At 43.4% G+C, this 23,698-nt stretch overlaps 1 protein-coding gene across 3 annotated transcripts in view; it reads right to left on the reverse strand.

Annotated features, from left to right (window-relative positions):
• Positions 1-301: 301 nt before the first annotated feature.
• Positions 302-23,698, reverse strand: part of Kat2b (lysine acetyltransferase 2B) — a 109,073-nt gene continuing 85,676 nt past the window's right edge. For 2 of the 3 annotated variants that reach the window (XM_021228616.2, XM_040729212.1), the window contains exons 10-18: positions 18,699-18,907; positions 17,860-17,986; positions 11,121-11,231; positions 10,231-10,374; positions 6,916-7,030; positions 5,184-5,220; positions 4,925-4,988; positions 4,753-4,837; positions 302-2,291 (exon numbers count right to left, since the gene is read on the reverse strand). In XM_021228616.2, the coding sequence (XP_021084275.1) occupies positions 2,098-2,291; positions 4,753-4,837; positions 4,925-4,988; positions 5,184-5,220; positions 6,916-7,030; positions 10,231-10,374; positions 11,121-11,231; positions 17,860-17,986; positions 18,699-18,907 (1,086 nt within the window). In that variant the 3' untranslated portion in view covers positions 302-2,097. The remainder of the gene's footprint in view (positions 2,292-4,752; positions 4,838-4,924; positions 4,989-5,183; positions 5,221-6,915; positions 7,031-10,230; positions 10,375-11,120; positions 11,232-17,859; positions 17,987-18,698; positions 18,908-23,698) is intronic. The other variant, XM_040729211.1, reaches the window with a different exon arrangement.

Genomic DNA, 23,698 nt, shown 5'->3' on the forward strand with positions numbered 1-23,698 from the left:
GCCTTTGAAGAACATAGGATGGCATGAGATCTCGAGCTGGAATCAGAGGCAGTTAATTACAAGCCATTAAATGTCGGTCCTGGGAATCAACCTCAGGTCCTTAACACCAAGCCTTCTCTCTAGCCCTAAATATAGGGTTTGCTTTGCTTTCTTTATAAAACTTCCTACAACTGCAGCAATTCTAGACATGTTCACAAAAGCTTAAGAGCTAAGGATTAAGGGCAAAATCAATGATCATACCAGCTGACACATTGCCCTGCTAACCTCAGACTGTTAGTGGAACAAAACATAACACCAGACAGAGTTTTCCAAAATATAATTTAAAATTATTTTGTACCAGTACAATATATTAATTTTACAAATGTAAAGTTTTTATCGACTGTTAAAGCATTTGCAAAAACCACACATTCTATTTCAGCTTTATTGCACAATATCTATAAGAAAATATTAATTTTTAAATTAGAAAACATAAAAATGCTTTCAATATAGAAGAGACCATCTGATTTTAAAGACAATACTCTATAAGAATGTCTACCCAGGAAATAACAAACTTTCACAGGATACCAAGCTGGACAGATGCTTCAGCAAAATCCGGTTTTTAAAACAGTCTGAGATACTTAATGCAATTTGTATATTTCTTCATTAAGAGTCTAGATGCCATTCAGAGTGTTCCTTGCAACTCAGAAAGTTGAGGCATCCTCAGTATGGTCTTCAGTGAACACTGAACATACAGAGCACCATCCATGCCAGAAGCAGCACTCAGGAGCATTTCCAGGGTGTTTTCCTTCACCCACACTATGTCTGCAAGCTCTTTGTAATGACTGTTAGTGACCCATTATAATTTACACTGATAGAAAACATACATTAAATACATTTTTAAAACCTCAGCCTTTACAAAAAAAATCAGTTTATAAATTTGCATCATAAAAATTAGTGTCGACCTTTGAGGTGGTCTTCATTTGATATGGTTGTATGCTAGTTGGTTTTTCCCAGAGCTGAGGTGGCTGGTGCCCACTTTTCTGTGTAGTGTAATCAGGAAGTAAAACCAAGCACTAAGTGTGAGTCCCCAGACAGATTGGTCAATAAGATTGTACAGTGGATGGACAGGAGTGGGCTGTAACTGTGAACTAAAGAAATGATGCAGGTGTTAAAATACTGTCATAGACTGGTGAGAATTCAGTTCACCTCAGACAAACACAAATCTGGAAGTGCAAATGGGAAATGTTCGCACAGACATTGCTGGTAGGGTTAAATGTACCAGAAAATATAAAGAATCATCACCTATTTGGAGCAAGACTCTCAGCACTCATAAGTATTTAGGACACATGTCTTAACATTGACAAAACCTCCAGTGTTTCCAAGTTAACACCTTTGTGGCCTGGGAAAGGATCTTTTAGAACTTAGAACCTGCACTAGCAAAGGCAAATATGAGATGGACACATATCTGCCAAGAATTATTAGATAGTGGTTGTGCACTCTCAAGCCTGTGAGGGGTAGACACTTGTAAAAAGTCCTGTCCTCAGGAGTCAAAGCAGCTGCTGCTGTAGGAGTTGCATTTTTCAGAACTGCTCAAAGCACCTCATCTAGATGAGTGTTTTAAAAAATATATATTTGTAAAAGGTCTACAATGAGACTTCAAACATCACATAGGTCACCTTGACAGGCATATTGTGGACCCTTTTCTTAAAGTCCTTCAGAATAAAATAAACTCTCATGTTCCATTAGAAAATTCATGGTCAAAATTTTCTCTAGATTCCCCTAAATCCTGGTACTGTGTGCAATTTCCTCACATACAGGTTTTGAGGAAGCCCCTGATCATCTACCATACATTAGTCAGCTACTGGACATGCCAGAGAAAATTTACATGATAGTAGTAAATAAATTAAAATCTACTCCACAAAATAAAAAAGTTTTCTATGATTTCCATTTAAATACGTCTCTGAAAAGCTAAAAGGAGGTTTTGTTTGTTTTTCAAAAGTGCTAATTATTATAAGTCTCTTCCACACATGATGTATAATTCTTAAAAACAAACAAACAAACAAAAACCTAAACCACCTGCTTTAGGCACACTGCTGATGCTTGTCTAAGGAAAAGAAATCACTTGTCAATCAACCCTGCTTCCTTAATTTTACTGAAGAAGAACTTCTCCAGGATGCTGGCACATTTGTAGTACTCGCTCTCGGGAGGGTTGTACTCTTTGCAGTTGGTGAACACTCTCTGCAAGTCCGCCATGAATAATTTCTTAGACACATAGTACCTGTTCCTGAGACGTTCGCTCATGGTTTTCAGATCTGCACAGGAAACAACAACATTAGCAACTATTGACTCCTCCTACACAACAGCTGACGAGTGTGAGTTGGGAAGAAATGTATACTATTGACTTGCTTGCATTTTTCTACCCCCAATGCCATGCTTAAGAGAAATTCCTGGGATTAAGCAAAATAATTCTAAGGCTACTCTTCTGAAAAGGGTTTGTATATAGCATGTAGCCACACTAACATGAAAAGGACCATTAGTACTTGGCTGTTCCCATCCCTTACTGTGCACCAGGAGGCTAAGGGACAGTGGAGGACCCAGGGATGCTGAGCGAGGCCGACAGAACACCGGCACAGAATCTTTGATTGCTAAAATTTACAGGTTGAGCTCTTTTTACTAAAGCCACAGTTGTATTAGTGTGATACAAAGAAAGAAGCTGGTATGATATGTGCAAATGCATCAGTAACCTGCACATAAAATACTAAAAGTAAAACAAATGAATTGTGTTCCAGGCTCCATCAGTGAAGTCAGACTTTAACTTTGGACTTTCAACTTCACCAAAAGTCATTTATTTATTGTTATTTTAATTGTATAGATACTTTGTTTCCATGATGTCAGTGTGCTGTGTGCATGCCTGGTGTACTTTAAGGTCAGCAAAGGGCATACAATTCCCTAAAACTAGAATTACAAAGGGTTATAAGTGGCCGCATGGGTGCTGGGAACCTCTGGAAGAGCATTCAGTAAGCTTAACTGCTGAGACATTGCTCCAGCCCAAAACAATTTACACACACACACCGCATACACCCCCCCCACACACACACCCTAGGTGGAACTCTTAATGGGAAACCCTCGTTAAGCAAGGTCATGAGGATACAGACTCCGGGGTATCTCTTGCTTCTGTTGTACCTTCACATATGCTGCCACAATCTTTCCCTGGTGGCTGTGAGTTTATCTCATGAGTATATCCTGATCTACTGGGCATTTTTACCTGCAGACTGTCAAGAAGATGATTCCTCCGTAATTGATATTAATAATGTTAGCTTATACAGAGTTTTGATGAACAAGTTGAATACAAGGAAATGTGACACAGTCGGCCTGTGCGTTTTGCCTAGGTGCTGCTTTAGATCTGGTTAGTGGCCAAGATAAACAACTCAATTTCCTCAGAAGCCAGGCTGGCTCTTGTTCTCTTAATGCTGAAATAACGCAGTGGCAGATTTCAGTGTGCACCATTTAGCAAAATCAAACCTTTAAAGTAACTTTAGGTTAGAACAGATGACTTGCTAGTGGCCTTTTAGATTAAACCCCAAAAGAACAACCTGAAGTTTACAAGGACATATAGCTGAGTTGTCTGATTTGTTGGGCTGGGTTGAAAGTGCAGAGCAAAGTTGCACCCACTTTCCTTGCTAGGTCTGGCTGATAACCTAGGACAATGGTTAATTCTCTGCACAAATTCCTGACCTCAGTTTTCTAATTCAGGTATGTTCCCTGAAGACGTAAAGCTCAGCCAACTGTTTTTATGTATAAAAATGTTGGGTCCTGGAATTGCACAGGTGATAGGGATCAAAAATCTGAGGTTTAGATACAGAAACATATTTTGTTCAGAAACACCACAGGGAAATATATTCAAATAATTTGACCTTATAACCCCCCCCAAAAAGTTACAAGTTTCTTTTTATGGTCTAGAGTTACACTTAGCTACATTTTGAGATTTAAAGCACTATTGGTGTCACAATGTCCTGGGAAGTGCCAGCTGAGCTGATGCTCAAAAGATTTACAGTAACTCAGGAATGCTGATCTGAGTCTGAACTAGAGAATTTATGACACCTGGAGTCTCTTTGTCTAAAATATGGCACTCTGAGAAATCTTATAAAACCCAGAACTTGCAACTCCTGATTACAGAATGTTAATCCAAAATGTTTATATAGTCATGGGTTAGTTTAAAATTTGCCTTTCCCCTGCCTGAAAAAAACAGGGCAAAAGGACAAAATGGCCCTCATTTCTAAGGACACTTAAAAGTAGTAGGCTGTTTTCGTACCGTCTTAGACTCTTCAGTAGTTTAGATTTATAAAATTCTTTATAAGACTACCTCTCAAGATAAATAATAAAATGACTGATTCTTTCTTTACTTCCACAATTTGCAGCCTGCCAATAAGAGTTCCTTCTTTGTGATATGTTGTACGTAAGTTGTCAGATAACTCTGCTTTTAATCATCCACTTAAGAAATGGGATGTGATCCCTTTGTGACTGTATTTAAGCCTTGGGGGAGAGGGAACAGAGGAGAACAACGAGAGAATAAAGAAAGGAATGGTTAAGAGAGTGCTTTTTTTTTCTAACTCCCTCAGATAAAAAGATCTTATTTCAAGCCAACGCTGTGGATTTTCCCTCCAATCCCTGTGCAGTCTTGAAGCTTGTTGCCCAGGCTGCCAAAGCCAACATTTGTCTCCCACATCACCACACAGTTTTATACCTCTACTGAGAAAATTATAATAGCATTACCCATGGGGAACCTTATAACTTCATAATATCCTGGAGCTTCTGTTCTCTTCACGGGTTCCATGAAAGGCCAAGCACTTTGATGGCTCTTGAATAAAAGAAATAAAATTAGGTGTCTCATACGGAAATGCCGTGTGGGAAAGCATTTCAAATGAGGTGAAGGATAGGCACCCACCTTCACCTGCTGCAGGATGTTCTTCAGCGTGCTGTAAAGCTGCTCAGGGTCTTTGGGCTCTTTACTTGAAAGAAGAGAAAGAAGAAGGATTAGTGCTCCTGTTCCAGGCCTCACCACTCAGCTCAGCCTCTCAAGTCCCAGCCTAGGAACTGAAGCCCACCAACGCTATATACCAATTATATCACTTGGCCCTTTTCCTAGAAAGTGCTGGAAGGGGGGAAATCACTTCCATTAACATCCTCTAGCCCGGCTTGCTTACCTTTTCTCTTTTCCACTTGGTTTCCAGCCTGTCTCTCCTATATGTCAACAAAATTAAACACTAAATGAGAACTGCTCTGGGTCAAGAGAATAACACATTTACTACTTATTAAAAGCACCATACATGACAGCCATGTCTCAATAAATGTCTATTTGGGGAAACACACTGAAATTAATAGCATTTATTTTCTGTTTCATACAGCTTACGACATAAAATGCTTTCCCAGACTGGCAGCTATATTAGTATATCTTGTTCTCCTAATTGATTAATTCATTTCTTTTGTAGCGCTAGGGATTAAAGTCAACACCTCGATCACTACTGAGGCAAGTGCTCTGTCTCTGAGCTATAATCTCAGCTGTTAGTGTTTGCAAAGGCAGGAATTCCAAGTCCTCAGAAGAAAGAAGAAAAGGGGGAGAAGAATCCAGTACTACATTTTTAATCTGCAAGTCGGAAATCTTCAATTACCACACAGTAACAGTGCTGCTGTTATCTTAGCTAGGGACAGGGCTCTGTGCTGTTTTGTTTGGCCAAGTCCCTGCTTGCAGTGTAGAAGGTTTACAGAGACCTGGTGTCTGAGGGATCTGGAGTTGATTCTTCTGTTCTCCTTAAAAAAGCCATTTTACAAGAAAGTAAAAATTACCTACCTACGAAACAAAACTACAGAAACTAGATGGTATTAGCACTTGTGACATTAGTTGATTTTGTTTGTTTTTTAGTCCAAATACCTGAACATTTGACAAAAGATGAAAAAATAAGGAATTGGGAGCAAATAAAAACAATAGTACCTGACACCATTAGGCATTCAACAATGGGGCAACTACTTGGCTATTAACAGTGACAACACAGGGAAGTGTGAGACCCAGGCTCAGCATCAAGAGTATTGGAGTAGGGCAGATGCAATGAAACAGCATCCTGTCTCTTTCCTGAAGAATTTTAGTTTTGTTCTATACTGGTGTGGGGTGAGTAGCAATTTTAAGAACTTAGGTTCAAACTAAATAAGATTGCCAAAATGATATTAATAGTTTCCAGTCTACAAACCCTGATCATTTTGTGTGGTTTAACCCAGTACCATTCATTTTAGCATATTAAAAAGAATCCCTAAGAAAGGTACTGTAAAATAGAAACTTGAAACAACTGATGAGACTCCCATCATGCATGGAGAGGAGGGAAGCTGAGAAGTCTGGCAACAGGTTCATGCAGGTGACAGTGGCATCGAGGCAGGTTGTCCACAGTAGGCCATTTGGAGAGCAGAATGGGTTGCTTCTTGCTCTGAACTTCTGCATGCTAACTTATACAACCATTTGAAGACAGTTCCTCAATTTGCAAATACAAAGATCGAAAGTTTCCATGTTTTTTAATACATACTCTTTTTGCAAAGTAGTGTGTACAAGTACTAGGCCTTAATAAATTATGTATGTTAACAATAACTCTTTTAAAGGTACTCTGAGTTAAGTTAGGAAGAAAAGACATTAGAAAGTCTTTATTACTGCCCTCCCCATCCCCATGTAGTGTCTCACTCTACTCTAACCTCAAATTCTACATCCTCTCTCAACGCTGGGATTACAGGCAAGCACCCCACAACTAGCTGGCTGCCTACTTCAAAGACCAGAAGCACCACACGTGGACAAGGGGCGGGTGAAAACTTTTCCAATGACTGTACTCTGGAAATCACTTCAAACATATCTTACAGGATCTACAGAAGAGTTTGCTTTTTAAAAGTGTCTATACGTACTGATTCCAGGAATGCTTTCTATAGGAATCTGCCGAACTCCATCTTTGAAACACGAAAGTCCAGGGTAGACTTTTCGAATCTGGGCTTGTTTTCTTTCTATCAGCTTTTTAATGATCTGAAAAGCATGAGAGAAAGTGTGTTTAGTCCAACACACCCCACACCATAATCCAGGGCAGTCAGATAAACTAAGGAGATGATGCTCCTAATGCTGTGCACATGTTCTTGAGACAAAAAGGGAAAGAGGACTAAATACAAATTACCAGGTAAGAGGTAGAAGCATTTCAGGACCTGTGACATGGCTCAATGGGTAAAGGCACCTGCCACCAAGCCTGATGACCTGAGTTCAATCCCTGGGGTTCCACATGGTGGAAGGAGAGAGGCAACCCCAGCAAGTTCTTGTCTGGCCAGAATACATGTCATGGAGTGTGTGTATTATACATGAATATAATACAAAAATTTTAAATATATCTTTTAAAAGAAGTATTCTTTTATACCACACTCAACCAGTGACACTCACACAAACCTTTGCCAATAAGGAAAGGACCATCAAAGAGAAGGAAAGGGGCTGACTAGAAAGGCTAGCAGGGGCCCTCTAGGTCCAGCCTCTTGTAGTCTCACATGAGATAGAAGAATCACCCTCCATACCACGCACAGACAACTTTGCAGATCCCTGCCTTCACATTTTCCCTTGCTTAAGTCGTGACCTGACGTTTGTTTATGCTATCCCAATTCATAAGGTATTCAGTGAGGCCACCTCACCTGTGGAGCAGTAGGCATGTCTCTCTCTGCCTTCACCTGATTTCAGAGACTAGAAAAGTTCTCAATTTACAACAGCTCATTCACTGCTTTTATTATTCAAGGAGCTTTCCACAAGTAGAGTCTGGCACTGTAGATTGAATGTTTCAGATTGTGGATTCTCCATTAAAGATGCTCAGTCACAAGTCAATGGAAATAGTGGAGAGCAACGAAACAGATTTGAAAATGCTTGGGTCAGGAACATTTTGGATGAGAGATACTTAGCCTTGTGTTGGTATCTTTCTTTTTTTTTATTTTTTTATTTTTATTTTTTATTTTTTTTACAAGACAGGGTTTCTCTGTTTTGTTTTGGAGGCTACTGGTCCAGCCTGGCCTCGAACTCACAGAGATCCTTTCTTGCACAAATAAAGACTGTCTGAAGTCGAGGTGATAGAGCTTGCCACTAGCTAACCATAGAGGTCTGGAGGTCTGTACTGACAGACAGGAAGTGATGTAGCTGAACAGAAACAGGATAGAAGCAGGGACAAACAGGAACTCACTCTCTTCTCCGAGGAGACGCTTAGGAGATAAGATGTGTTGTGGCTTGCTCCTTCTCTCTGATCTCTCAGCACTTCCCTCTGTATCTGACTCTGGCCTTTTATTATCTAGAACTTAAGAACTCCTTCTACATAGCCTGTCTCTACAAGGGAAGAATTTTATTTCGGTATGATGCAGCTGTCTTTTAAAACTCTAGTTTGTAACACTGAGCATAAGGCTATGAGGGTAAAGAGACAGATGGAACATCTTTATCAACACAGCCTTCCCTAAAGACATAGAGAACATCAGGAAAGCGGGGCAGAAAAGATTGAAGAGGCAGCAGACGGAGGAATGCTGTGAAAGGATGGCCTCACACCATTCAGCCTGTGCAGACACACATGAATGTGCTTGTCTGCACAAGAGTTAAAAATTGCATCATGAACAGGGAAAGAACTCCAGATGCCCCACCCTACGATGAGGAGCTAAGGGCAACTGGTGGCTTTGAGAGGGATAGAGGGAGGGAGAATGGCTTTTCTTGGCTGCTGTGGCCACTAATAGATTGTCCGTGCCTCAGTAGATGACCCCCATTCGTGCAAATGGACAGCACTGATTGGACTTAGTGATCTGGGGGCTTGTTTCTTCAGTTATGAAGTTGGGAATCAGATGGAAGATATATTGGGGGTGATGCTGGAGGGAATAAGTAGAGGATGGATATGACCAAGATACATTGTATATGTGTATGAAAAAAACTAGGTTTACACTCCAAACACTCCCATTGCACAGTATGTGTAAGAAGAGACTAGTGACAAAGGGAAGGGTAAAAGAGAAAAGGGAGAGGAGGGAGCTGAGAGGGAACAGAAAAGAGGAGAGAGAGAACGCCTTTATCTTTTAAAAAGTGAACCATTTTTTAGTCATCTGAAATAGGTCTGTGCTTCTGGGTATTAAGAGCTAACAGATCACCCTTTGTGAGAGTCTGCAGACTTCCAAGGGACTCTGACACTGGGGGCAGAACCCTTGTGGCTGGCGGAGGGCTATGGAACAGCAGCTGGCAGCAGGGTGCCCGTGTCAGCTGGCCAGAGAACTGCCAAGAGAACACTGAGGGGAGACAACTCTCCGGGAGGCGGGTCAGACACACCCACTGCATTAAGAGCCCTTCCCCAGCCCTACCAGGTAGGCATCTTTGGCCATGCAACACAGGTGCTTTGGTTTTCTAACGTAAAATGTCTTCGTGCTTGCATCTACAGCAGCACATGCCTGACCCCACATTAAATAAAATACTCAGCGAGTGACACCTGTCACTAGGCACAGGATAAACTTTCTGGCTGTTATGTGGGTCACATGTAGTAAGCAAAAGAACTGGGCCTAAGAATATGAGAAAGCTGATGGGTTTAAGACAGATGTGTTTCTTCAGTGATTTATCACGGGGAAACAGCAGATTAAGGAGCAGGAGTTCTGAGATGGAACTGATGTCATTCGCATACCAACTCCCAAGTCATGGCCCTGTCCTCTCCACAGAGCTCATTTGTTTCCTAAACAGTCCTTAAGGACTTTCTTTTATGCCATTCTGCCTCTTTAAGCATGTTAAATCATTGCATACTCACATCTGAAGCCTTCTGTTATTACTGTTTCTCATGTGCAAGCATAAAGGCTGCCATACCAACACAGATAACAGATTAGTTATGACCTGGACAGAAAGAGCTTGCAGTGTAAAGGGGGAGAATAATAGACACTAGAAGACATGCCTCTATGAGAAATGATTATATCCAAGTCAGACTAATGCCATAGAAGTTCAAAGGCAGCCTGGAACAGACTCTGAAAGAGCAACAGGGAATGTGAACCAGAGGGTTAAAGCATCAGCTATGTGGGGGATTAAAACAAAGAGATAAGATTGCAAAGGGGCCGGAATGCAAAAGGCCCAGTGAAGCTAAGATGCCAGCGTACTGTCTACATGCTGTATTTCACACAATTTAGCGCACACTGACACGGAACCCAGTGAAATGCAGCCCACCCCAAGGCTGGCCTGGGCAGGAGTCAGCAGCTCACCTCCTTCTGCTTCTTAATGATGACAGAGAATTCTGTGTACGGGATCTGAGGATTTAGCTCACATCCCATCAGAGTGGCTCCTTCATAATCCTTGATGTAGCCAACATACTTGGTTTTAGGTATTTTGATTTCTTTGGAGAAACCCTACAAGGCAAATCAGTTCGCTTATCAGGAGGCTGTGCAGCAACACCATCCCACGGGCTGCTAAGTGCTGGCTCTGGGCCAAGCCTGGTGCCACGGGTGAAGACGAGCACTCTTCCCAGAATTGTCGCACTGCTCTGAACAGCAGCCATGCAGCTGACCCAGAACAAACCAAATCATCAGAACTCAAACAGCGCCAACAGGAAACAGATTGGAATTAACTGAAGTGTCTGGAGGTGGCAGTGTGCACACCACTTATTCCAGCTCAGGGACTATAAATTCAAGGGTGGAATGACATCCAAGTTCCTAACCCTGCAATCCTCCTCGGACTTCACCAGAAATGAACATTTTCCAGAAGATGAATCAGTTTCCTTTAATTATGTTTTGTTTGGTTTGATCTGGTTTGGTTTTTTCGAGACAGGGTTTCTCTGTGACTTTGGAGGCTGTCCTGGAACTTGCTCTGTAGACCAGGCTGGCCTCCAATTCACAGAGATCCACCTGCATCTGCCTCCTGAGTGCTGGGATTAAAGGCGTGCCCACCACCACCTGGCAAATTTTTAATTTTTAAAGGAGATTCAGATTCAGTGAGCGATCCTGCCTCAAAGCAATAAAGCAGAAAGCAATAGAGGAAGATGCTCAATGTCTCGCTTTGGCTACCAAGTGTACACAAATGTACCCTGGACACACACGCATGCACACATGTGTGAACACAGGCTGCGGAGGCAAGTAAGGCTTCCCTGGGAACTGACCTGCTTCTTGAAGTAGCCGATGGCATACTCATCTGCATATGTGAGGAAGTTCAGGATGTCATGCTTTATGTGGTATTCTTTGAGATGGTTCATCAGGTGTGTTCCGTAGCCCTGGTGGAAGTAAGGATTCTCAAGAAAAGAAATTCCAAAAACACGACAGGAAATGACAGCATATAGGAGCTCACAGGTTTAAACAGTTTACCAACCAGGGTCTTTCTAGAAGAAACTATTATGTTAACAAGCCTTTCTTGCATGTTTAAATTTTGAAAAAGAATCACAAAGTATGATATTCAAAATTTATGGTTCAAGACAAAGATCATCACTGGGCAAATAATAGTTCCTGGTTCTTTGAAAATAGCATACTGAGACTCCAAACCCAGTCTTAAAATCCTTCTTTGCTGATGCCAGATGCTTTCAAAGTGAACACTGATGGTGAGTTTCATCTTGACCTTATCTAAGAAGCTGAGATGAAAGGAGGCAGACAGATGAATGGTGCTAAGCCTCATTAGCATACCTGAGGTATGTAAATGAGCATACAGATCTGTACTGGGTGTGTACTGATCCATTTACCTGTTCCAGGCACCAACAACCCTTCTAGCAACTGCATCACTGACACAGGACTTACAGCTTGGTTTATCGATAGACCAAGAAAAATCTGAGAAGCCCACAATCTGAGTCAGCAAAAAACAGTGGAAACAAAACTGTGGACAATGTTGAATAAATGAATGGTTTAGTAAATGAAAACAGAACCAGTGCTCTGGTGCACACCTGTGATACTAGCGCTCGGGATGCTGAGGTGTGATGCCAGCATTCAGGATTATCAAGTGACAGGGTCTATATTTGGTATATAACCTTGAGCTATATACCAAAATCCTGTCTAAAAAAAATGTAAAAATAGGTCAGGCAGTGGTGGCACACTCCTTTAATCCCAGCACTTGGGAAGCAGGCAGGGAGCTTTAGGCCAGCCTGGTCTACAAAGTGAGTACCATTATAGCCAAGACTGCTACACAGAAACTCTACCTCAAAAAAAGCAATAAATGAATAAATAATAAATAAATAAATAAGATTGGGGAGGGGCTGTGCACATGTGTTAAATTCTCAAAGAATTAATAAAGATGTATCTTAAAAATAAGAATGAATAAAAACTGAGCTGTTTAAATGGGGAAGATGCATGTGCCGGCGTTTTTCAGTAGGAAGCTCATGGAAGGACTGATGAATTTAGAAGGACTGTTTCAGAACCTCACAAAAAGACAGGAATTAGAGCCCCCAGAGGTGACTGTCGTCACACACAGACTTCATCCATACCTCACAGAACCACAGCACAGAAACTGACCCTCACCCTCGTTCACTTCCACCTCCCAAGCCTCAAGCCAAGCAGTACCCAGGCCAGATCTCTCTCTGCACGGCGTGCCTGGGGGACCCCTCAACAATCTAAGCACTTTTCAGGTCTTTCTCCAATGTGCCCTGCTACAGCATGCCTCCCAGTATCAAAAGGGGGGTGAGCTGTCTAATAAAAGTCAGCAGCATCGTCTCCCTCTCCTAGAAATTGGTCTTTCAGTGGCGTCACCCATCTTCCCCGCACCGCAATGCCAAGACACGGTGAGTCTGCATATAATGTGATTAGAAATCAAGTGAAATATCCTCCACTAGAAGGAATCATAGTGACATAGGGAAGAGAAACAACACAGAATTATATAGTATGGACCTGCACTGTTCATGACAGTTTGCTAATGCCGATTGGGCTGTGCTAGAAACATAAAATGTCCACCAGGAAAAAAAATGAATATACATTTTATACTTCCATGTTGACATATTATGTCAATATTTTAGACATTTAGGTTAAATACAAACTTTAAACATTTAACTTCATTTATTTCTCTTTACCTTGTAATATGACTAGTAGAAATTTTTATTTTATTTTATTTATTCATTTATTTATTTGGTGTTTTGAGACAACCTGGCCTGGAACTCACAGAGACAGACCTGCCTCTGCCTCCCAAGTCCTGGGATTAAAGCCATTACAACTAACATAGGAAAAGAATTACATATGAAACTTGTGTTTCTATTGTGCGGTGTGGATTCAGAACAATGTGTTTGTGATGGGTAAAAGGAAAAGAGTTAGAATGATTAAGTGAGGCATTAAAAAGGGTTTGCCAAATGGTTGGGGCTGGAGAGATGGCTCAGCAGTTAAGAACACTGGTGTCCTTCCAGAGGACCTGAGTTCAATTCTCAGTACACACATAGAAGCAAATAACTCAAAACTGCTTCAGGAAGACTGAGAATGAAGAAAGGATGGGCAAACACGCACCTTGGAATCTGCATGATTCTATAGAGAAACCCCCTCCCCAGCTCAGAACATTTAGTACACAAAGTTGAACAGGGAGGCTGGACAGTTGCATACAAGTGAACAGGTTTAACTCATCTCAGAAGGGACAGTCTCTGTAGAGGAGAGGTCCTCAGGCTGTAAATATTAAGGCAGCGATTCTCACCCTTCCCAATGTTGTGACCCTTTAATACAGTTCCTCATGTTGTGACCACCAACCATAAAATTATTTTCATTGCTAATTCATAACTGTAATCAGAATGTTATTTGTGTTTTCTGGTTGCCTTAGGCTACCCCTGTGAAATGGTTGCTCAACGCCCCCTGCCAAGAGGTGGCAACACAGGTTAAGAACCACTGTATTAAGAACACTAGACATTGAGCATACTACCAAAATCTGTACAAGGACAAGAGGAATGCTTTTCCTCCTTTCTCTGGGAGGGGGTAGAGGTTTTGCCATTTTCCCATGGGTTAAGGCTAGGGTCTCTGACATGCTGGCTTGTAGCAGCAACACATTCACTCAGGACTTGACAAACTCAGGGTTTCCTCCACTTCCCACATATAGGTAGACAACAGAGACTACTGAAAGACACTCTCAAACCATCTGAACCCTGGGCAGGACACTCTCCAGTCTATGCAGTGTGCTCTAGCCTGCACAGTGTGCTCCAGCCTGCAGTGTACTCCAGTCTGCGCAGTGTGCTCCAGCCTGCACAGTGTGCCCCAGCCTGCACAGTGTGCTCCAGGACATGCAGTGTACTCCAGCCTGCACAGTGTGCCCCAGCCTGCACAATGTACTCCAGCTTGCACAGTGTGCTCCAGGACATGCAGTGTGCTCCAGTCTGTGCAGTGTGCTCCAGCCAGTGCAGTGTGCTCCAGTCTGCACAGTGTGCTCCAGGACATGCAGTGTGCTCCAGCCAGTGCAGTGTGCTCCAGTCTGCACAGTGTGCTCCAGTCTGTGCAGTGTGCTCCAGCCTGCACAGTGTACTCCAGCTTGCACAGTGTGCTCCAGGACATGCAGTGTGCTCCAGCCAGTGCAGTGTGCTCCAGCCTGCACAGTGTGCTCCAGGACATGCAGTGTGCTCCAGCCAGTGCAGTGTGCTCCAGTCTGCACAGTGTGCTCCAGGACATGCAGTGTGCTCCAGCCAGTGCAGTGTGCTCCAGCCTGCACAGTGTGCTCCAGGACATGCAGTGTGCTCCAGCCAGTGCAGTGTGCTCCAGTCTGCACAGTGTGCTCCAGGACATGCAGTGTGCTCCAGCCTGTGCAGTGTGCTCCAGCCTGCACAGTGTGCTCCAGGACATGCAGTGTGCTCCAGCCAGTGCAGTGTGCTCCAGCCTGCACAGTGTGCTCCAGGACATGCAGTGTGCTCCAGCCAGTGCAGTGTGCTCCAGCCTGCACAGTGTGCTCCAGGACATGCAGTGTGCTCCAGCCAGTGCAGTGTGCTCCAGCCTGCACAGTGTGCTCCAGGACATGCAGTGTGCTCCAGCCTGTGCAGTGTGCTCCAGCCTGCACAGTGTGCTCCAGCCTGTGTAGTGTGCTCCAGCCAGTGCAGTGTGCTCCAGGACATGCAGTGTGCTCCAGTTAGTGCAGTGTGCTCCAGTCAGTGCGGTGTGCTCCAGCCAGTGCAGTGTGCTCCAGTCTGTGCAGTGTGCTCCAGTCAGTGTGGTGTGCTCCAGTCAGTGCAGTGTGCTCCAGCCTGTGCAGTGTGCTCTAGCCAGTGCAGTGTGTTCCAGCCTGTACAGTTTGCTCCAGCCTGTGCAGTGTGCTCCAGGACATGCAGTGTGCTCCAGGTTCCCAGCTTTTGAGGGCTGTTACCCATACTTGCTAGGCCTTGGTGATGCAGCTGTCTTTGACTGGTTTCCGCTCCTGTCAGTAACCCTTCACCCATTTTCCTGCAATAACTCTGAATAACCCTTCCCTCTTGTTATTCCTACCCAGTCTGTAATGTTTGGCCAACTCCCTTCAAGTATTTAGAAAAGTACATGGTCTATGCTGTGGCGGGGGAGGGAAATGTCCTTCTGGAAGCCATTAAAAAGTTTCCCACCAGTGTGAAGGCATCTTCAGTTTTCCTCTGGTATCCCTAAAAGTACCTATGTCCATTTTAATCAGTTCTTCCCAACTAAGTGTTTGGTACAGCCATCTTTTAAAAAGCAAATTACCTCAAATTACAAGCTACTGGTGTGTTTTCCAAGGCTCCCCTCTGTGTACAGCCAAACACAGTTTTCTTTTAAGTGTGATCCTATGTTCTGTACTTTGGGAGACATCTGGGTATGTTTCATATGAGGGACAGGTTGATGATAAAGACAGCAATAGCAGTGTCTACAGGAGTCTTGTCAGAATTCTTGAAAAGGTGTGAAAGGTCAATTTCTATCTAAGTTGAGTCTTTCCTTTCCTCAGACAAACTGTGAGAGGTCTGCATCTGGAGTTGGATGCTGGGTGTTAGGAGTCAAAACTAAAAAGCTCATTTGTGCCAGTAGGCAGAAGTAGATCTCTGTGAGTTCCAGGCCAGCCTGGTATACACAAAGTTTAAAAGAAAAAAGAAATAAAACAAAATCACAAAGAGCTAAATTTCAGGCCTATAATCCCATAACCCGTAGCACTCTGAAAGTTCAAGTAAGAACACTGACTTCAAGGCCAGCCTGAGCTCCACAGAGTTTCAAGAGAGACTGAGCTACAGGTGAGACCCTGCTTCAATAAAAATAGGGAAAAAATGGAAAGTTAGTAGAATCAGGAGGTCATGGCCATCCTTAGCTTTAAGCAAATAGGAGACCAGTATCAATTCCATGAGACTCTGTCTTTAACGGGAGAGGGGAGGGGAGTGTTAAGCCATAAAAGAAAGCACAAGTGTCCAAAACAAACCACATTTTAAACAGAGCATAGCTTCATCCAGTGACTTATTTTAGAAGCTCAAAGAACCAAAAGAATCCTTAACTCTGTCCTGCCTAGCACAGACACCACTGGCCTCTTGTGCCTGGGGAAAACTTGAATGTGGTCAGTACAAACTGAGACAAGTTGTGAGAGTAAACTACACACCCGTTTCAAATACTTAGCATATATAGAGAATACAGATGCTGTTGAAAATCCCTCATGATATTGAATGTTAGGTTAAATGAAATACACTTGTAAAATTAACCTCTCCTGTATTCGTTTGCTTTTTGAAATTGACCCTTCTAGAAAGTTTGTACTGTGTACATGCGTGACTCACGTGTGCGGCTTTCACATGGCTCTGCTGGACAACCTGCCCAAGACCACACAACAATTTTTTTGCAGTCACCATTGACCCCTGAGCTGCTTACAGTTCCATCATCACAAAGTTTCTCCACGCTCTTTTGCAGTGGTTCTCAACCTGTGGATCTTGACCCCTTTGGGGGTCAGATATCAGATATCCTGCACATCAGATATTTGCATTATGATTCATAATGGTAACAAGACTACAGTTATAAAGTAGCAACTAAATGAGTTTATGGCTGGGGGTCACCACACCATGAGGCGCTGTATTAAAGGGTCCCAGCATTAGGAAGGTTGAGAAGCACTGCTTTCAAGACTATGCAGTGCTAGAGACATAACCTTCAAAGCCTGAAGCAATGTCCTGATAGAAGTAGAGTAGAATATGACAGATGTCTACAGACAAGCTCTTTCTGTCCAACTCACCCTTCCAGGCAAACCAAAGGCAATCCTAAAAAAGCACAACCTTAGCGCTTAGGCCCAGAGGACCTATGCCAGGGACAACAACATGGTGCAGAGAAAGGACTCCAGCAGGATGAAAAGCCACGTGAGGGACTGGACAACAGCTCTATGGCAAAGGGCTAGAAGAGTGTGCGCAGACCTCTGGGCTCAAGGGAATACTCTGGCCAGACCCAGTTACATGTCTCACAGCTTCTGTCTCTTTCTTTTCAGAAAGGGTCTTCCCGGCTATCCTGGAACATAATAGGTTAACCAGGTTGGCCTCAAACTCATGGAGGCCTGCCTGCCACCCCTTTCTCAGTGTTAGGATTAAACATGTGGGCCACCACACCCAACTCCTAGAATTTCTTTAATACTTGTCTGACTTTATAGACAAGGTCTTACTGAAGTGTGAGATAACTGTATCATGTAATCTATCTGTCTGTGTCTGTTACATGTAAATTAACAGCAAACACGGGTTTGCTTCAAACGTGGATCTGCCATCCTCCACCCTTGGGATATATGCTAGGATGTGTGGTGTCCCTGACTGCGCCTGAAGGTTGAACAAAGCCTGTGTACTGAGAGTACACAAGCCGAGGTTCTGTCCCCACATACATGCAGCAAGAAGAGACTTCTGGGGAAGGCCTAATTCATCTGGAACCATCTCTGGGCTCAGCCGAGAGGGATTTCCCATGCTGCACAGCTTCAGCAAGAACGCCAGCCTCTGCTTTTGCGCTAAGACCCAGGAATTCTCTTACCTTGACTTGTTCGTTTGAGGTTACTGCACAGAAAACAATCTCTGTGAATCCCTGGGATGGAAACATTCGGAAACAGATGCCACCAATAACACGGCCATCTTTAATTAAAGCAAGGGTTTTGTGTTTCCTGAAAGAATAAGGTTAAGTCAGAGATGGATCTTTCTTGGTTATATAAAACATTTTTGGAGATATTCCTGGTTGACTAAGAAGGCTCAGTGGGGGATGGGAGGGTGTTCTTTCATCTAGACACCAGCTCACCAGACAGCCATTTTCCTTACTCTTTAGGGTGAGCCAACATCAGAGCTTCACCAAAACAAATACAAAATACCCTAAGAAGAGCCTGAGTCTGAAAGTATGTGCTTGGAGCAGCTCTGGAACTGGCTTTGGGAGCTGGAGAAGAGCTCAAAGCTCAGAGCTCGAAGTGGTAGCCAAGAGTGGCACACATTTCTGAAGAGTTCACACAGCGACAGTAGCATTACAGCACAGAACAGGCACACGCATGCAAATACAAGCCACTTGTGTGTGGAAGTCAGAGAACATTTTGTGGGAGCTGGTTCTCTCCTTCGACCATGTGGATCCCAGAACAGAACTTAGATAGTCAGTCTTGGCAACCAACCCACCAATCAAAGCAATTTAAACTATAAAGCTTTAATCTATTAATAAGGAACATTTAAGATTTATTAACAAATTAATCTTGGTGATTTTTTTGACATGAAAACTGTATCAGTGTGACTATATATCCATATCACGATAGGAAGCAGCTGGATTCAAAGTACTAGGTGACAATAAAATAGATTCCCCCTGCATTAAAGACAGAATTAAGAATGAGTTGAACTTACGGGTCAAAGACAAGCCGTGTAATGTACTCCTTGGGCATTCGGGGCAGCTGGTGAGAAAATACATTCTGTAGGCCTACCAGCCACATCAGGATCTTCTTGTTTGGTTTCTGGTTCAGGGAATTGCCCACCACGTGGAATTCAATGACACCCCTGCGCTCTTCCAGCCTGGCCGCCTCATCTCTGGCTGAATGCGCTGACAGAAAATTGGTCTGGGGTCCAGGAGACAAGAAAAGATTTCAAAGGGCTCTTTGAAAGCAATGGACCAGAGCACATGAAAGCTTTCCCTCTTTTAATAAGATGCTGGTATGAATTTCAGGGTCATAAACACATGTGCATGAGAGCACACACACACACACAAACATACACACAAACACACCACACACACACACAAACATACACACAAACACACCACACACACACACACACACACACACACACACACACACACACACACACACCCTAAGAGACAAACTAGAAGCGTGGATTAAGTACAGACCACTCATTGATCACAAGGGATCCTGTGCAATCAGGGAGAATGGAATTTGGATTCCAGAGTCCACGTAACAAGCCAGGTGAATCCATTGTACACCTGTAACCCTAGCTCCAAAGAAGGCAGAGACAGATGTGCCTCAGAAGACGTGACAGACAGTTATAGAAAAAGATACTGGACACCCTCTTCTGCCTTTATGTGTACATACACATGGAAAACCACACACATGCAAATAAATGAATAAAGTAAGTAGATAAAGCATTATGAAAAGATAACATTGCATGGATTAGGCATCGGCAAACTTTTTTTTTGAGAGGAAGTCTTGCTATGTAGTATAGACTGGCCTTGAGCTACCATCCTGCTGCCTCAGCTTTCCCAGCAATAGGAGATATATAACAGAAGTTTGGGTTAGCAAACATTTTTAAAAACCGAAACTCAACAGAAAATATTTTAGAAGAGCTGGAGAGATGGTTCAGCAAGTAAAGCACCTGCCTCCCAATGTGAGGACCAGGGTTCCAATCCCCAGAACCTACAGAAATCAAGAGGCCTGCTTGCAGTTCAACACTAGAGAAAGCTGGCTACTTAAGAGTAGTCAAAAAGCAAGTTACATGCTTGAGAGAATCTGCCACAGGCACTGATGTGCCCCTGTGTAACACGTGGGTTACTGCAAAGATTATTTTTAAGACACTACTTTAGGGGGCTGGGAAGATGGCTCAGTTCATGTTCTGCTCTTAGAAAGGGCCCACATGTGGGTCTTAGCTTGCACACTGGGTGGTTCACAACTCCCAGTACCTCCAGTCTGGAGGGTCTGACCTGCTTCTCCAGCACCTGCATTCACAAATAGACACCCTCCCATACAGATATATGCGTGTACACATAACTTAACAAGAAAATAATAAAATATTCTAGATGTTTTGAATCCTATAGTCTCTCTTAACTGCTCAATTGCCGTTACAGCCTAAAAGAATACATAGAAACACTTGGCATGCTGTTCCAATAAAACCTTAAGGGGTGGGGCTGGAAACAGGTCTCAGCACTTAACAGCGCCTGCCCTTCTGCAGAGGACCCAGGCTCTTCATTCCCAGCACCCATATTGAGAGCTTCACAACTGCCTTCAACCCCAGCTCCAGGGGCTCCAGTACCCCTTTCTAGCCACACATACCTGACCTATAGTCAGACACATAGACATTAATAAACATATGTCAAAATTCTGAACTGGGGGGCAGTGGGAAGGCTCAGCAGTAAGGGTTCGTGTTGCCACCCTGACTAGCTAAGTGCAATACCCAAAGCTGTATTAGTCGGGGGGGGGGGGGGGGGATCCTCCGGAGCATTGCTTCTGGCTTGAATTCTAGAGTATTAGCACCTAGGCTTTAAACTGCTTTTTGTGATGTTACCTTTTGTTACTGATGCCCTTTGAGGTGCCCGAATTTTATCTGAGTTCTTCCTGAAGCTGTGGTAGAATATTATTTTCAGGTGTATGACTTTTTTTTTTTTTTAGTGGTTTTTTTTAGTTTTTCGAAATGTTTCTCTGCAACTTTGAAGGCTGTCCTGGAACTAGCTCTTATAGACCAGGCTGGTCTCGAACTCACGGACATCTGTCTGCCTCTACCTCCCGAAGTGCTGGGATTAAAGGTGTGCGCCACCACCACCCAGTGGGATGTGTGACTTTTGTTTGTGCTGCATTTGTTCAACTCTGTGAAGCTGTGAGTCTTTGCCTGTCTAAACCACCTGAGCTGAACGGCCAAGAGGGAGGCAGGAGCAAGGATAGGTGGGGCTGGCTGGAAATGTATAAAATAGAAAGAGAAACAAGGAAGAGAAGCAACAGGGGCCAGCCACCCAGCCATCCAGCCAGCCATGGCCTAAATAGACTAAAAGTGAAAGTAAGGTAAGGTATGCAGGAATAGAGAAAGCTAAAAGCCCAAGGTCAAAGGGAGGTGGAATGATTTAAGTTAAGAAAAGCTGGCTAGAAATAAGACAAGTTAAGGCTAGGCACTCATAAGCAATAATGAGACCCTGTGATTTATTCGGGAGCTGTGTGGTGAGCCACTCAAAACGCAAAAGATTAAAACATTTCACACAACATGAAGCATTCAAAGCTTTTTCAAAACTTAGTTGTGAGGGGACTTAGAAAACCCACAGGTCGGCCGGGCGGTGGTGTCTCACGCCTTTAATCCCAGCACTCAGGAGGCAGAGGCAGGCGGATCTCTGTGAGTTTGAGGTCGGGCTGGACCGATAGCCTCCGAAACAATACAGAGAAACCCTGTCTCGTAAAAACAAAAAAAAAAAAAAAAAGAAAACCCACAGGTCTTGTGACTGAGAATTGCTTTGGCATTTGGTTCCTTCAAGGAACTTGAGATAAGCGGTTTTGGTATGTGGAAATTGACTTGCTAATGTGTAAACTGTGTAACAGTAAAAACAGCATTTTGCAAATTAATGGTCAGTCAGTTCACCAGAAGCTGACTACAGTCTCTGCTGTTTAGCTAACCCTAAAATTTATCCTGCAGTGAACCTTCTCCTCCACAGGACCTTGCAAAACAGAACACAGTCAGATTCTCTAGAGTTACAGAACTCATGAAATGAATCTCTCTCTGCACATATATGGATATATACATATACATATATATAAACACATATGTATATGTATGTAGAGGGAACTTATTGGAATGACTTACAGGCTGCAGTCAAACTAAACTAACAATGACTAGCTGTGAACGGAAAGCCCAAGACTCTAGTAGCTGCTCAGTCCCACAAGGCTGTGTCTCGGCTGGTCTTCTGTAAATGCTGGAATCTGAAGAAGTAGGCTCCAATGCCAGGGAGGGAATGGATGCATTAACAAGGTGAGGGGTAGCAGACAAAGAGCAAAATCTTCCTTCTTCCATGTGTTTATACAGCCTTCCTGCAGAAGGTATGACCCATTTAAAGGTATGCCCACCTTACTATCCCCATCAAAGGTGGGTGTGTTGTCTTCCTGCCTAAAGATCCAGATCAGAGTGTTATAGTGAAAGCTTTGCCCCAGCCCCTGGCACCCACATACCCAAAGAGTCTGGAATGTTCTGGTGGAAGTTCTACCCAAGTCCCCTCCTCTATCTCACTCCAAATTCTGCTGCATCTCAGAAAGCCCACCAAATGATGACCCCTCCCCCAGAGATGCTCAAGACCATGACCACAGGGCATTTAAATTGTCCCCCAGAAAACAAACTTGTGGTTTTCTAGTCTCTCCTGCCTCCTCTCTGGGGGTGGGGGTATATCTGTTATCATGGGCTTTTTCAAATTCGGTTTGATTTGGTCTGATTTGGATTGCAGCACCAACAGAGAGGCTCATCGGGGTACAGAGACTTCACAGAGGTGTGTCTTCCTATCTCAAGGTCTGGATTAGAAATGTATTTACCCACTTCAAACCAAGCAGGAAATCTTTCACAGGTGTACCCTCCATTTCTGGGCTGTAGTTCATGCCAGATATAGTCAAGTTGACAACCAAGAATAGCCATCACACATACCAAGACCTATCTGAGGGCAGGAGAGAAACAATTCCTTCCGAAGGCCTCTAAACTCCATACCCCACACCACAGCACAAGTGTACATGTGCTTGTACACACACACACACACACACACACACACTGAATAAAGAGGATCAGTGAGATGGCTTATCACTTCACATGCCTGATGATCTCGATTTGATACTCAGAATCCACAACTGAAGGAAAGAACTGACTCCTGAAAATTGTCCTCTGACTTCCATGCATGTGGAGTGACTCCTTTATACAACAGAGTAGCAATAATGATGAATAAATTAAGGCCCATTAAGATAATGGTCCCAGAACCTTGAAATACACCATCAGCCATATTTATAGTCTTAGCACCTTTTTGGAAGACAGTTTTCTTCCCAGAAGTATCTGTTGATCCTGACTTAACTCACAGTTGGTTGCTTGGCCTAGTGCCTGCACCTCAGGCTTTAATCCGCCCCATGCTGACAAACTGTTCTGCTGGGAAGAAAAGTGATAACTGTAGCACACTACCTTTGAGAGCTCCAGCTGGGTGCCCAGGTGACCTGGTATCACTGCGGTACAAACTCCCCAGACATTTAACAGCCAGCGTGCAAAGACATCAGAAAATGCAGCAGCTTTCTGGCCATGCAGGTGCAGTGCAGTACTAACTGCAGCAACAGATTGTAAAATGGGTGACTCTCCCCACCCCCGACTTTATATCTGAGCAGACCTGAGAAGGTATGAAAACCCTAAACACACACAGAAGGAGCTGACCTGACTGGACTCAGAAAGGAAAGAATTTTAAGAGAAGATCCGTTCTTTGCATTATCCTTGGCACTGATAAAGAGCCACAGAAACAGAGCAGTGTGAAACTCATTGATTTAGTCTAGCAGAGCCACTCAGAAAAGACAGAAGCTGTTTATAAGCTCAGGCCATGTCTTCACTTCCTGGAAATGTCTTGAGCCTCCCGTCCCTGTCCCTGGATGTCTTGCAATAAGATGCCGACATCACTTCCAATAAAAATG

Source organism: Mesocricetus auratus, unplaced genomic scaffold, assembly GCF_017639785.1.
Source record: "Mesocricetus auratus isolate SY011 unplaced genomic scaffold, BCM_Maur_2.0 Super-Scaffold_100021, whole genome shotgun sequence".
Taxonomy (NCBI): Eukaryota; Metazoa; Chordata; class Mammalia; order Rodentia; family Cricetidae; genus Mesocricetus; species Mesocricetus auratus.